General features: G+C 35.0%; 1 protein-coding gene across 1 annotated transcript in view; it reads right to left on the bottom strand.

The window, feature by feature from the left end:
- LOC106457573 (sonic hedgehog protein A-like) overlaps nt 1-12,749 on the bottom strand; it is a 92,747-nt gene continuing 79,998 nt past the window's right edge. Inside the window, exon 3 of the mRNA XM_013917010.2 lies at nt 1-2,499. Within this exon, the coding sequence (XP_013772464.2) occupies nt 1,784-2,499 (716 nt within the window). The 3' untranslated portion in view covers nt 1-1,783. The remainder of the gene's footprint in view (nt 2,500-12,749) is intronic.

The raw sequence follows: 12,749 nt of genomic DNA, 5'->3' as shown, positions 1-12,749 counted from the left end.
TAATTGCGTACCAGTTTAACGTTGAATATTATTTATGATTTTAACTTTATACACAAGTGCCAAAATACTATAATTATTTATCGTTGTTTGCCTCAATGTTCTTGAATTACAATAAAATGGAAACGTTTCACTTTCGATCTTTAACAATGCAAAGTTCGTCCATCGTTTTTATACAAAATTTTAGTTCGAACTTGAAATAAAAACGTGGTTTAAGTTGGCCATTTAGTAACGGACTAGAAAAAAAAATCCGAGATTTAAGATTGTCGTGTTGGCAATAGAAATTACAGTTAACTGGTTTTAACAGAATCTAACACCATAAGTAAGGTACGTATCTCATATCCACCAAAAATATAATCTCTTATTTAGAAAGTCATACAAATATCTAATTTTAAAAAAAATAGGAGCATAATTTAAGGAAACGTAACGTTTCGATAATACGTTGTAGAATTCAGACACACTAAGTTAAAAATCAAACAAAATAATTGACTCAACTGTTTTATTGTTCATGAAAAAATATTGATCTGCTTTCATCGTTAGCTTATTTTCCCTGAAGCATTAGCATTTGTTTAAAAACTTTTTCAATATATCAGTTGTGAATACTCAATTAAAATGTTATTAATTAGCATAATTTATGAAAGCGTATCTAGTGTTTCACCATTATATGCACTTATTCGTGGAAATTTGTAAACAAAAAGGGAAAAGTTTTAAGTATTTTACTCCTCGCCTTAAGTTACAAAATATTTATTTATTTCTTATAGCGAAAATAAGATATGGAGTGGTTTAAAAAGTTAAGTTAAAAATGAAACTTCATATCAAGAATTCCACGTATATATTTTGACATTTTCAATAAACCAAATTAAGAGTGGAACAAATTAAATTTGGAAAAATAAGCACTTTAACGTCCGTTTTATGTTCACATTTATATATATAACAAAAATTAATTCAAAATTTAATATTCAAGATTATTGCAATTTCACGATATACCTCTTAATTACGTGGAGAAAAGCAAACAAACGAAGATCAAAATTTTTTCGAAAATTATTTTGTAATAGTGCATTTAAAAACCGCTAGATGGAAGCACTCGTCAGAAATTTAAAAACAATGTCGCTGAATCAAATTATGCATGCGTAACTAACTATTATTAAAGTTCCATATGCGGTTCGCGTGAAATTTGAAACGACAAACTTATATGTAAATTCTCGCAAGTAGCTTTAATGTTTCGTTTGATAAGATCTATGTTCGTAATCTAATAATAACAATAATGAAGCATGAAATAGACATGTTTTGTACACGCCAAAAGAAAATTATAAAACAACGCAGTTGTGCGAAACGTAATTGTATTGTAATAAGAACATTCACCTTATCAAGATTGAAAGTATTAATTCTCTCCAGTCTTGTGCTCAAAATCAAGAGCTTAGACAAAGAAAAATCACATTGACTCGAAACTCTATAATTTTTTAGTAATTAACAACATTACTACAACCTTAATGTAATCTTGCAACACGGTTTCTACAACAACCAATTGATCAAGTTCAAGTTTGAAGCGCTCGTAGAAGGAAGAACGTTTCGAAAGGAAAATAGTATCTTTTTTCATTACTGATTGACCTTATTTCACTGGCTATGTGTCCCTTTCTTGCACTAGGTGGCGAACAATTATACATAATCACGGATTTTTGTAATCTTTGCCACCGGGCCACACGAGTGCTTGTCTACAGACTGCTAATCAATGAGCTTGTAATAATAACTTAACACAAATAACTCCTTGGTGGTTCACATTTGGAGTTCATTGACTTATATATCTTTCTGGCATAATGTAGGAAGCAATACTGTACAATAGTTTAGCATACCAATGTATACCCTTCTGGTGACTCTTGACTTTTCTGTGAAGAGACGAATTTGTAGACAAGACGTGAAACCTTTTCAATAAGTGTAAAGTAGAGGCTTTGACATTCTGTACCAGTCTGACGGGAGCAAAAGACCAGTGAGCCAAATACTGGTCATTAAAGATGGCGTAACAAGACGCTACAACATTGTCAACTATCAAATTCCCCTCGTGCGTGAGAGGAGCAACTACTCCGACATCCACAATTACACTTACTGTCTTCACGCGCTCTAACTGCACGTAAGTGTTTGCTGTTTTGAAGACCGTAGAATCTGAGTGTACATATAAGAAATCTCCCGGCTGTACATTCTTTGCAAAAGTGGCTTCGACATTTTTCATTTCAAATGAAGAATTATCAGTGGCCACGAAAATAAGGTGGTTGGGAGTTAAGGTGATCCGAGCGCCCCCTTCCATTTCAATAGCGTAGAACTGTCTCCTTGAGTCAACGTCCCGATCTAAGAAGAGAAGAACTTCTGTAAACACCGATGCTGCGTCGCTGTTCACTGCTAAAACTTCGTCTCCAATCTTCACTTCAGAAAGTCGTTTTGGCCCTTCTTTAGTCGTAACGATTCCATCACCATGGAAACATCCACCAGACTTCCCGGGTCCCGACGACTCTGTAGAAAACAAAAAAAGATAAAACTGATCAGATCTCTATAGCAACAGTGATAGTTACACAGACCGATAACTTTAACTGGATAATTGTCGCTCACAGCAGTGACACAGTGACAAATTTTACGACCTCCCGAGTTGATGAATGGTACCGCCACCGTGATAGGCCGATCGAACTACTTATATCGGTCGAGAATCCCCGTCGTCAGTGGTTATCTGGACTGTTAGACAGATCTTACCTCCAGCAATTTCCCACGTTCAAAATCGTGAAGTTTGCAACGTCCATGCACGGTATCTCCAAGCATTGTCCTAGGCCGCTGATCTATTGAACTTTCTAGTTTTGTGATTTTCTTTTCATTGTTTACTAAAATAAGTTATTAGAATACAAAAATGGTCAAAGCTAAACTGCTGTTAACATTTCGACTTTCAACATATTTTCGGACTTTTCAATATTAGTTTTTTGTTCAATGCAAAACTACAAAATAGACTACCTGTGCTCTGTCTACAACGGGGAATCGAACCCTAGATTCTATAGTTATTAGTGCGTAAACTTACTGCTGAACCATTGGGGAACTCAAATATTACAACGCTATAACCAACAATTGCTTACTATATTGGAAAGTGTTCGACCTACGTGTTATTTAAATATCGTAAAATTTCATTGAAACTTGGTATGTGGTAATGTTATCGATCTTTCTAAAAGAAAATCACTTAAATGCGTCAATTTTAATTATTTTAATTCTTATGTATATTTCATTTGTTTCACAGAACATTTCTTTCCAGAACAACCCTAAATTGATTTTATTTTTCATTCTTATAAAACCAGTCCAACTAATATAAGCCTATATTTGACAAATATCAAAGAAAGAAAGATTCATTAATCGTCAACTTTCTTCATTCATATCTTATCATTTAAACAGAGGGCTGGCATGGCCTGGTGGTTAGGGCACTCGACTCGCAATCTACAGGTCTCATGTTCCAAACATTGTAGCTCTTTCAACCATGAGAGCGTTATTCTGTAACGGTCGATCCCACTCTTAGGTGGGAAAGAGTTGGTGGGTAATTTTTACTAGTTCTCTTCCCGCTGTTCTACTAGTCGTGAGTAAAGAGTTGGCGATGAGTGGTATTACCTTCCATTCTAATCTTATCGCTTCAAAATTAAGGAGGACTAACTCTAATAGCCCTCGAGTAACTTTAAACGAAATTCAACAATTAAATATTGTTATCGAGCTCTTTACAATTCTTTTAACGTCAACATTCACCAACTTTAAATGCCCTGAAAAATTTATAGTTTTAACCCTGATCAAAGGATATGGGATCCTCTTTCTATTCAGGATGAAGAAAAGGGGGCTGTAGAGGACACGGTTGAAGATTTTAGGAGTGATCGTCTTGTTTACGCTAGTGTCAAATAACTAAATACCTACACCAATTTGGCTTCCCCATTTATCTACCCCGAAATTGTCGTCTCCTGATAACTTCGGCTAAGATGAAAGAGCGTTGTTTCTCCTAGTCGGAGAGCTAACAAAATGTAGTTATCTTCTTTGTACAAAGACAAACATTTAGAGGTTTGCCGTTCGTCGCTTCGTCCCTTCTTAAGTTTCTTGTGTGGACACTTCAAGCGACCAATGTAAGAAACTGCTGTTGTTATGAAAGTTTTACGATCAGTAAATATGAAGTGGTGTTGGTTGAGGAGGTACTCTAGGACAAAGTCTAATGATCACTAAGGACTGAATTAACAAAGCATCTTATGAGTACGCCAGTGAAATAACCATCATTTGTTTAGTTATAACAACAGTTTAAAAAAAAAGGGAAAAAAAAGAATACATAAAGAGCATGTCATGAAAAACCAGTGGAGTATTTGGAATAGATTGATGGAAAGATCTGTTTGTATAAGATATAAACATAAAACAACATTTAAATGTCATAAGCAGTAGAAATTCTTTTGTGTAATATACTCTAAGCTGTGGGATTGGATGTGCGATTATCTGTATGATGCAAATGTTTTTTTCAATAATTTGCAGATCTTGGCATAACCTGATAGTCAGGGCACACGACTATCAATCTGCAAGCGACTGGATCGAATCTAACCACCGAATGTGCTTGCCCTTTCAGCCATAGGGGTGTTATAATATAACGATCAATCCCACTATTCGTTAGTAAAGAGTAGCCCGAGAATTAGCGGAATGTGGAGATTATCAATTGCCTTCTCTCTATCTATAACTTCAAAATTAGAAACGCTTAAAATATATTTCCTAAAGACATAAATTACCTTAGAAAAATCGAATATATAAAATAAAAGAAATAGTCACATTATTTCAATCTTAAAGGAAAGAGAGCCTAATAGAATAGCATCTAAAACAATATAATAGCTCCTAATACAATATCAATTCCCAAGCTCCAATGGTTTTTAATTTCAAACAGCTAAGCCAACAATACATAGCATTAAAACTAGCATACAAACAAAGTGTGGGACTGGTAGAAGATATCCTGATAGAAAAAGTGCTGAATAAACAACGAATACTATGGAGGCGAAATGATATGTATCAGTAAATATAAGGCTTAACTTATGATTACAAGCATCGTATGTGAAAAGAAAGTGAAACCTAAATATTAGGTGTAGATATGGATGTTAAAACACAAAAACACCCTGCATTTAAAACTGTGATTTATCACGAGAAAGGTAATTAAAAACACACCACTGGGGTGATAACTAAAGCTTACTTCCTCGTGCATGAAACATAAAATAATTAAATTAATTTATGCTACTAATTAAGAGGAAAAGAACGTATGAATTAATTTCATATAACTAGGCCTTTAGGCCAAAAACAAGTTGGACGTTATTTTTATAATTCTAATAATATAGAATATCGGACGAGTGCGAATACACTGATTAGGAAGGAGATTGGATTATATATTGTATCTATATTGGCCAGGTGGTTAGGGAGCTCGACTCGCAATCTGCGGGTCGCGGGTTCGAATCCCCGTCCCACCAAACATGCTCGCCCTCTCAGCCGTGGGGACGTTATAATGTTACGGTCAATCCCACTATTCGTTGGTAAAAGAGTAGCCCAAGAGTTGGCGGTGGGTGGTGCTAACTAGCTGCCTTCACTCTAGTCTTTCACTGCTAAATTTGGGACGGCTAGCGCAGATAGCCTTCGTGTAGCTTTGCGCGAAATTCAAAACAAACAAACAGTTAGGAGGGGGAAGTTCTTTCTTTGATTAGCAGAAGACATTACACTAATTATTTTAGATCTTTGTTCATACATGCTGAAATACCAAAGTCACAAAATAGGTTTTACTTATCACCGCAAAATATCTGTATTTGGTAAATTGTTTTGGTCATTAATAATTTTATTTGACTTTTCTGTTTCATTAGAAGCTACTATCTACTGCTGTTTGCAGATAAGGCATACGAATATAGATTTTCTCTAATGAGCAATGTATCACTTCTCTTTCTATGAAAAATATTATCATTGCCCATTCAAACCGTTTCCAAGCATTATCATTGCATTCTGTGGTTTACACCCTAGAGTAATAATCAGAATGGCATTAGCTCATTCTGATCATTAGATTATATAGCACTAACTCATTCTGATTATTAGATTCAACAGTACTGACTTATTTTTATTATTAGGTTGAACAATACGAATTCATTCTGATTATTAGATTATAAAGCACTAACTCATTCTGGTTATTAGATTCAACAGTAATGACTCATTTTGATTACTAAAGCGAACACAGTTTTTTTTTTCTAGCGAGTTAAGCCTAAACATTATATCATAGCACTTTGGATAAAGTGTTTAAGATCAAATTTAATATACAAGGTGAGCCATAAGTAAGTTTACCAAATAATTTTGCAGCTCATCTACTTCTTATTGTAGTTTTTTAGTTTTTGTTTGTTTTTTAAGAACATGTGATGGTCGTATTTACTAAATGTTGAAGTGGCTCCTAGTCTTACCAAACAGCAAAGGATTTTTTGTGTAGAAAGCGTGGTGGAGAACAGGAGTGTTATTATGAGTAAATCAATGAGGCAGATATATTAAACACTAGCTTCAAGGAAGGAGAGTGTCTTGTAAAATAACATAAAACCTGTTTTTTTTTTTTTTTAAAGACTCATGACGTAGGTAAATGAATTTGTTGAATTATACACAAACTTTTCTCTACATTAAAATACTTTTATTTGCGAGCTTTCGGCCCTCTTACGAGAGCCTTCATCGGGCAACAAAGTGGTACGAGGTCCTTCATTATACGGCTAAGATATGTTATGCGCCACCCTAAAGTACGGAAATTAAGAAGATAATGTTTAACCGTGTTTTGTTGCCATTAATCACGAAAATCAGAGGGTCAATATAGGCATTTATTATCTATTTTATTTAACATGCATACTGGTGATTTGTTTATGCCAAAGTAATTGAAAATATTAATGTAAGTAAGTATAGATGATGTGGTTTTATATTTTTCTTGGTACATGTTAATGAATCTTCATCAGTCCTCCTTAATAAAATTAATACCTGTAACTGGAATTTTCAACCTGAACGACACTTTGTACGCACGTGAGTTTCAGCGATCAGGTCAGAGACCCCTACGATTCAGTTATAGCTGTCTCTCATTTTGAATTATTGACCCGAGAGAGGGCAGCCAGTCAACATTAAGGACTTCGCGAGGCTCTTTAAAACTAAATAACAAGATTGATAGTCATTTTTATAACACAGCTGAAAGTGTGAAGCGCGTGCTCAAGAGCATCACGTCTCTATCCTTGAATCCTTTAATTCGCAGCCCGTCCTGCTTACCAGAAGACCATGCTCGGCGCAAAAATTACTATCCCTTCTTATTACTAACCATATGACTGAGAAATGACATCAACATTCCTTTTCCAAGTACAGGTGCTTACAACGGTAATCCCACCTTTGGGCCAGTGATTACTAACCATATGACTGAGAAATGACATCAACATTCCTTTTCCAAGTACAGGTGCTTACAACGGTAATCCCACCTTTGGGCCAGTGGTTACTAACCATATGACTGAGAAATGATATCAACATTCCTTTTCCAAGTACAGGTGCTCACAACGGTAATCCCACCTTTGGGCCAGTGATTACTAACCATATGACTGAGAAATGACATCAACATTCCTTTTCCAAGTACAGGTGCTTACAACGGTAATCCCACCTTTGGGCCAGTAGTAAGTCTCGGGGCTTATAACGCTAAAGATCGAGTTTCGATACTCGCAGTGGTGACACCACAAAGTAAGACAAGTTCTTGTAGAGTTAAATAAGTCTTATAGAATTAAAATATTTCTTTTTTTACTCAATAAGTAATGAAACTGAAGGAACCAATCTTAATGATACGTTTTTAGTCTTCTTATCATAATATTAGGAAAAGTGCATAATTCTCTTTATTTTTACAGGTGTTTTTTAACGTATGATTTGCGCATGCGTGTATTTTTTTTCCCCTCAGGCAACATTATTAATATTATAGGGTGGATGGAAATTAATTATTCCTTAACGCTACGATGTTAAGTAGTTTCATGCCAACGATAACCTAAGTATGTCAACCCCCGGTAGAAACCTACATTCTCTCACAGGCCTATAGGGTAGACAACCAGGTAATGGTCGGGCAATTTCGTGACCATCAACACGAGAAGTCATAAACGTGTTTATTGATGTGACCTGTGACCTAACATGGTATTCTACTTGTTGTGTAAAGTCCCTCACGAGAATGAATTACCAAGTCCTTTTCGGCAACTTAAGAATAATTGACCTTTGTTTTGTTTTTATCAATAGAAAACTATCTAATCATATCATTTCCCCGGTCGCTAATTTTTTATCAATCGGCAACAGATTGAGCCAACTATCTGTATAAGACCTATCGCATGACAGATTATGGGCCAATCTCACTAACGGCTATTTCTATCTTGGTATTTTGAACAGCACACATGTTGTTATACTGTTTCTAAATACTAATGTAAGTCATAATATTAATCAATATCTGAATCATAAAAACATAAAACTAACGTTGTTGATTTGACTAAACTCGATGTGTTGTAAAACATTTGAGTCTTTATTAACACACCCAAGAAGACGCAAAGTAATCTGAAATACGAATCAAGGTATAACGGTATCAATACAAGGTACGACAATATCAATACAATGTATGACGGTATAAACACAAGGTACGACAAAATCAATACAAGGTACGACAATATCAATACAATGTATGACGGTATAAACTACCTTGTGTTTGATACCGTCATACCTTGTATTGATATTGTCGTACCTTGTATTGATACCGTGATACCTTGTGTTTGATACCGTCATACCTTGTATTGATATTGTCGTACCTTGTGTTTGATACCGTCATACCTTGTGTTGATATTGTCGTACCTTGTTACCTTGTGTTTGATACCGTCATACATTGTATTGATATTGTCGCGACAATATCAATACAAGGTATGACGGTATCAAACACAAGGTATGACTGTATCAAACACAAGGTATCACGGTATCAATACAAGGTACGACAATATCAATACAATGTATGACGGTATAAACACGAGGTATCACGGTATAAACACAAGGTACGACAATATCAATACAATGTATGACGGTATAAACACAAGGTACGACAATATCAATACAATGTATGACGGTATAAACACAAGGTACGACAAAATCAATACAAGGTATGACGGTATCAAACACAAGGTGTCACGGTATCAATACAAGGTATGACGGTATCAAACACAAGGTATCACGGTATCAATACAAGGTACGACAATATCAATACAATGTATGACGGTATAAACACAAGGTATGACTGTATCAAACACAAGGTATCACGGTATAAACACAACGCATGACGATATAAACACGAGGTATGACGGAATAAACACAAGGTATGACGGTATAAACACAAGGTATGACGATATAAACACAAGGTACGACAAAATCAATACAAGGTATGACGGTATCAAACACAAGGTATCACGGTATTAATACAAGGTACGACAATATCAATACAAGGTATGACGGTATAAACACAAGGTATGACGGTATAAACACAAGGTATGACGATATAAACACAAGGTATGACGATATAAACACGAGGTATGACGGTATAAACACAAGGTATGGCGGTATCAATACAAGGTATAACGGTATCAATACAAGGTTAGCAGTACTAATACAAGGCATGGCAGTATGAATGTAAGACATAACAGTATTAATACTATTCCTTTAAATTCTAAGAAACTAAAGGATTTAAAAAGGGGGAATCCATCCAAAATTATGTGAAAAAACTGATGAAATTTACAATATAAAAAAAGGATTGTAATTTACAAAAGTAAAAGCTGGAATAGTGTTTCATACATATTACAAATAGTAGATGAAGTCCATTCCAGGAATCAACTAATCAAACTTACGTGTATACACAAATATACACATATAGAGATTTATAATTCCAGCTTGATATATTTATTAATTAATATTTATTTCATTTAGTTTCATATTGTAAATTCTGGAGATAAAAATTTTGAAATTTGTTAAGAAATGTTATGGTTTATGTAGTCTAAAAATGACGGTGTTGATTGTGTAAAGGGTTAACACTATTTGAACCATTTATAAATTAGATTATTTTAGGCAGTGTGATTAGTGTCTTATCACTCTCATGCTATATGAAACATTAATACGACACGCATAGTGTCCGCTCCAGTGATACTAGAAAATATAACAATACGAGTATTGGTCTACGATATATGATATGCAATACGTAATGAGCAATGTACATCAGATTTTCCTTTATGATGCGCATTATGTAATGAAGTGTAACTTTAATCTTCTATTTTGTGACATGCATTACATCTTTATTACATCGTGGTATTAATTCCTGAAAGCAAAATGGAAGACGCTAATACTTTAGGGTATGAGATGTATTAAACAATTACATCGTGGTATTGAATTCTGTAAGTGAAGTGGAAGACACTAAGACTTTAGGGTGTAACGTGTTAGACCATTACATCGTGTTATTGAGTCTTGTAAGTGAAGTGGAAGACACTAAGACTTTAGGGTGTAACGTGTTAGACCATTACATCGTGTTATTGAGTCTTGTAAGTGAAGTGGAAGACACTAAGACTTTAAGGTGTAACGTGATAGGCCATTACATCGTGTTAGTGAGTCCTGTAAGTGACTTTGAAGACATTAAGACTTTAGGGTGTAACTTGTTAGACCATTACGTCGTGTTATTGAGTCCTGTAAGTGAAGTGGAAGACACTAAGACTTTAGGTTGTAACGTGTTAGACCATTACATCGTGTTATTGAGTCCTGTAAGTGAAGTGGAAGACACTAAGACTTTAGGTTGTAACGTGTTAGACCATTACATCGTGTTATTGAGTCCTGTAAGTGAAGTGGAAGACATTAAGACTTTAGGGTGTAATGTGTTAGACCATTACATCGTATTATTGAGTCCTGTAAGTGAAGTGGAAGACACTAAGACTTTAGGGTGTAACGTGTGTTAGACGATTATATCGTGTTATTGAGTCCTGTTAGTGAAGTGGAAGACATTAAGACTTTAGGGTGTAATGTGTTAGACCATTACATCGTATTATTGAGTCCTGTTAGTGAAGTGGAAGACATTAAGACTTTAGGGTGTAACGTGTTAGACCATTACATCGTATTATTGAGTCATGTAAGTGAAGTGGAAGACATTAAGACTTTAGGGTGTAACGTGTTAGACCATTACATCGTGTTATTGAGTCCTGTAAGTGACTTTGAAGACATTAAGACTTTAGGGTGTAACATGTTAGACCATTACATCGTGTTATTGAGTCCTGTAAGTGAAGTGGTGTAACGTGTGTTAGACATTGTGTTCTCATGATTTATAGTGAAGAGAATGTTTAGTGCTTACTTTGATGTCATTGAATACGTAACGAGCATTGAGCAAAATGTATTCTTTTATAATTTGTAATAAATCCAAGTGTTTAGTGTTCTCATTAAATATACAATGTGCGAAAACTGTAATAAATATTGTGTTTAAAGTTCTCTATCTCTACAGGTAATGATAATAATGTATAATACCTACTCCCATAGGGCACAATGTAAAATTAATAGTATGTTTGGTACTCTTTTTTTATAACATAAACTGTGTAACGAACAGTTTCACAGTGTTTATTTTATCATGAGTACGGTTTGCAATAAACAGTGTTGTATATAGTGTTCTCTTTCGTGAGTGAGTTGTGCTCTCACGATAATCGACTTGTAAAGAAAGCGTGTTTACTGTTTGTTTGTTTTGAATTTCGCGCAAAGTTACACGAGGGATATCTGCGCTAGCCGTCCCTAATTTAGCAGTGTAAGACTAGAGGAAAGGCAGCTAGTCATCACCACCCACCGCCAACTTTTAGGCTACTCTTTTACCAACGAATAGTTGGATTGACCGTCACATTATAACGCCCCCACGGATGAAAGGGCGAGCATGTTTGGTGGGACGAGGATTCGAACCCGCGACCCGCAGATTTGGAGTCAAGCGCCCAAACCACATGACCATGCCAGGCCACATATTTACTATCCTTTTTCGTGGCGTGAAATGTGTAATAAATAATGTGCATTATTTCTGTTATTATGATGAGTATGAAGTAGTTCGTATGCGTATTTTCATGTTCGCTCTGGTGATACGCACTGTGCAATGAGTAGTTCAAATACGTATTTTCTCACGACAGGTGCTAAAACGAGCTAAGGATTTGTTAAAAACTCGAGATGAAAGGAGCTGAATATAATTATCAGTAACGAAAAATACGTAAATAATTTCTGGACAAAAATAAACAATATAATCTTTTCGCACATAGCGTTGCACGTTATTACATATTATGTTCGAATTTTTTTTTTTACAGATTAATTCGTGTAAAATTAATAAAAAGTAATACATCCGCTGCATAAATACCTATCTTTTAGAACATAATTTGTTTTGGCATGGTCTCTATGGATTCCTTCAATACCTATCCTTTAGAACATAATTTGTTTTGGCATGGTGTCTATGGCTTCCGTCAATACCTATCCTTTAGAACGTAATTTTTTTGGCATGGTCTCTATGGATTCCTTCAATACCTATCCTTTAGAACATAATTTTTTTTGGCATGGTCTCTATGGATTCCTTCAATACCTATCCTTTAGAACATAATTTTTTTTTGGCATGGTCTCTATGGATTCCTTCAATACCTATCCTTTAGAACATAATTTTTTTTGGCATGGTCTCTATGGATTCCTTC

The sequence above is a fragment of the Limulus polyphemus genome, unplaced genomic scaffold (genome assembly GCF_000517525.1).
Source record: "Limulus polyphemus unplaced genomic scaffold, Limulus_polyphemus-2.1.2 Scaffold347, whole genome shotgun sequence".
Classification (NCBI taxonomy): domain Eukaryota; kingdom Metazoa; phylum Arthropoda; class Merostomata; order Xiphosura; family Limulidae; genus Limulus; species Limulus polyphemus.
The sequence above is the reverse complement of the archived record's forward strand: the minus strand, read 5'-3'. Positions and strand labels throughout refer to the sequence as shown.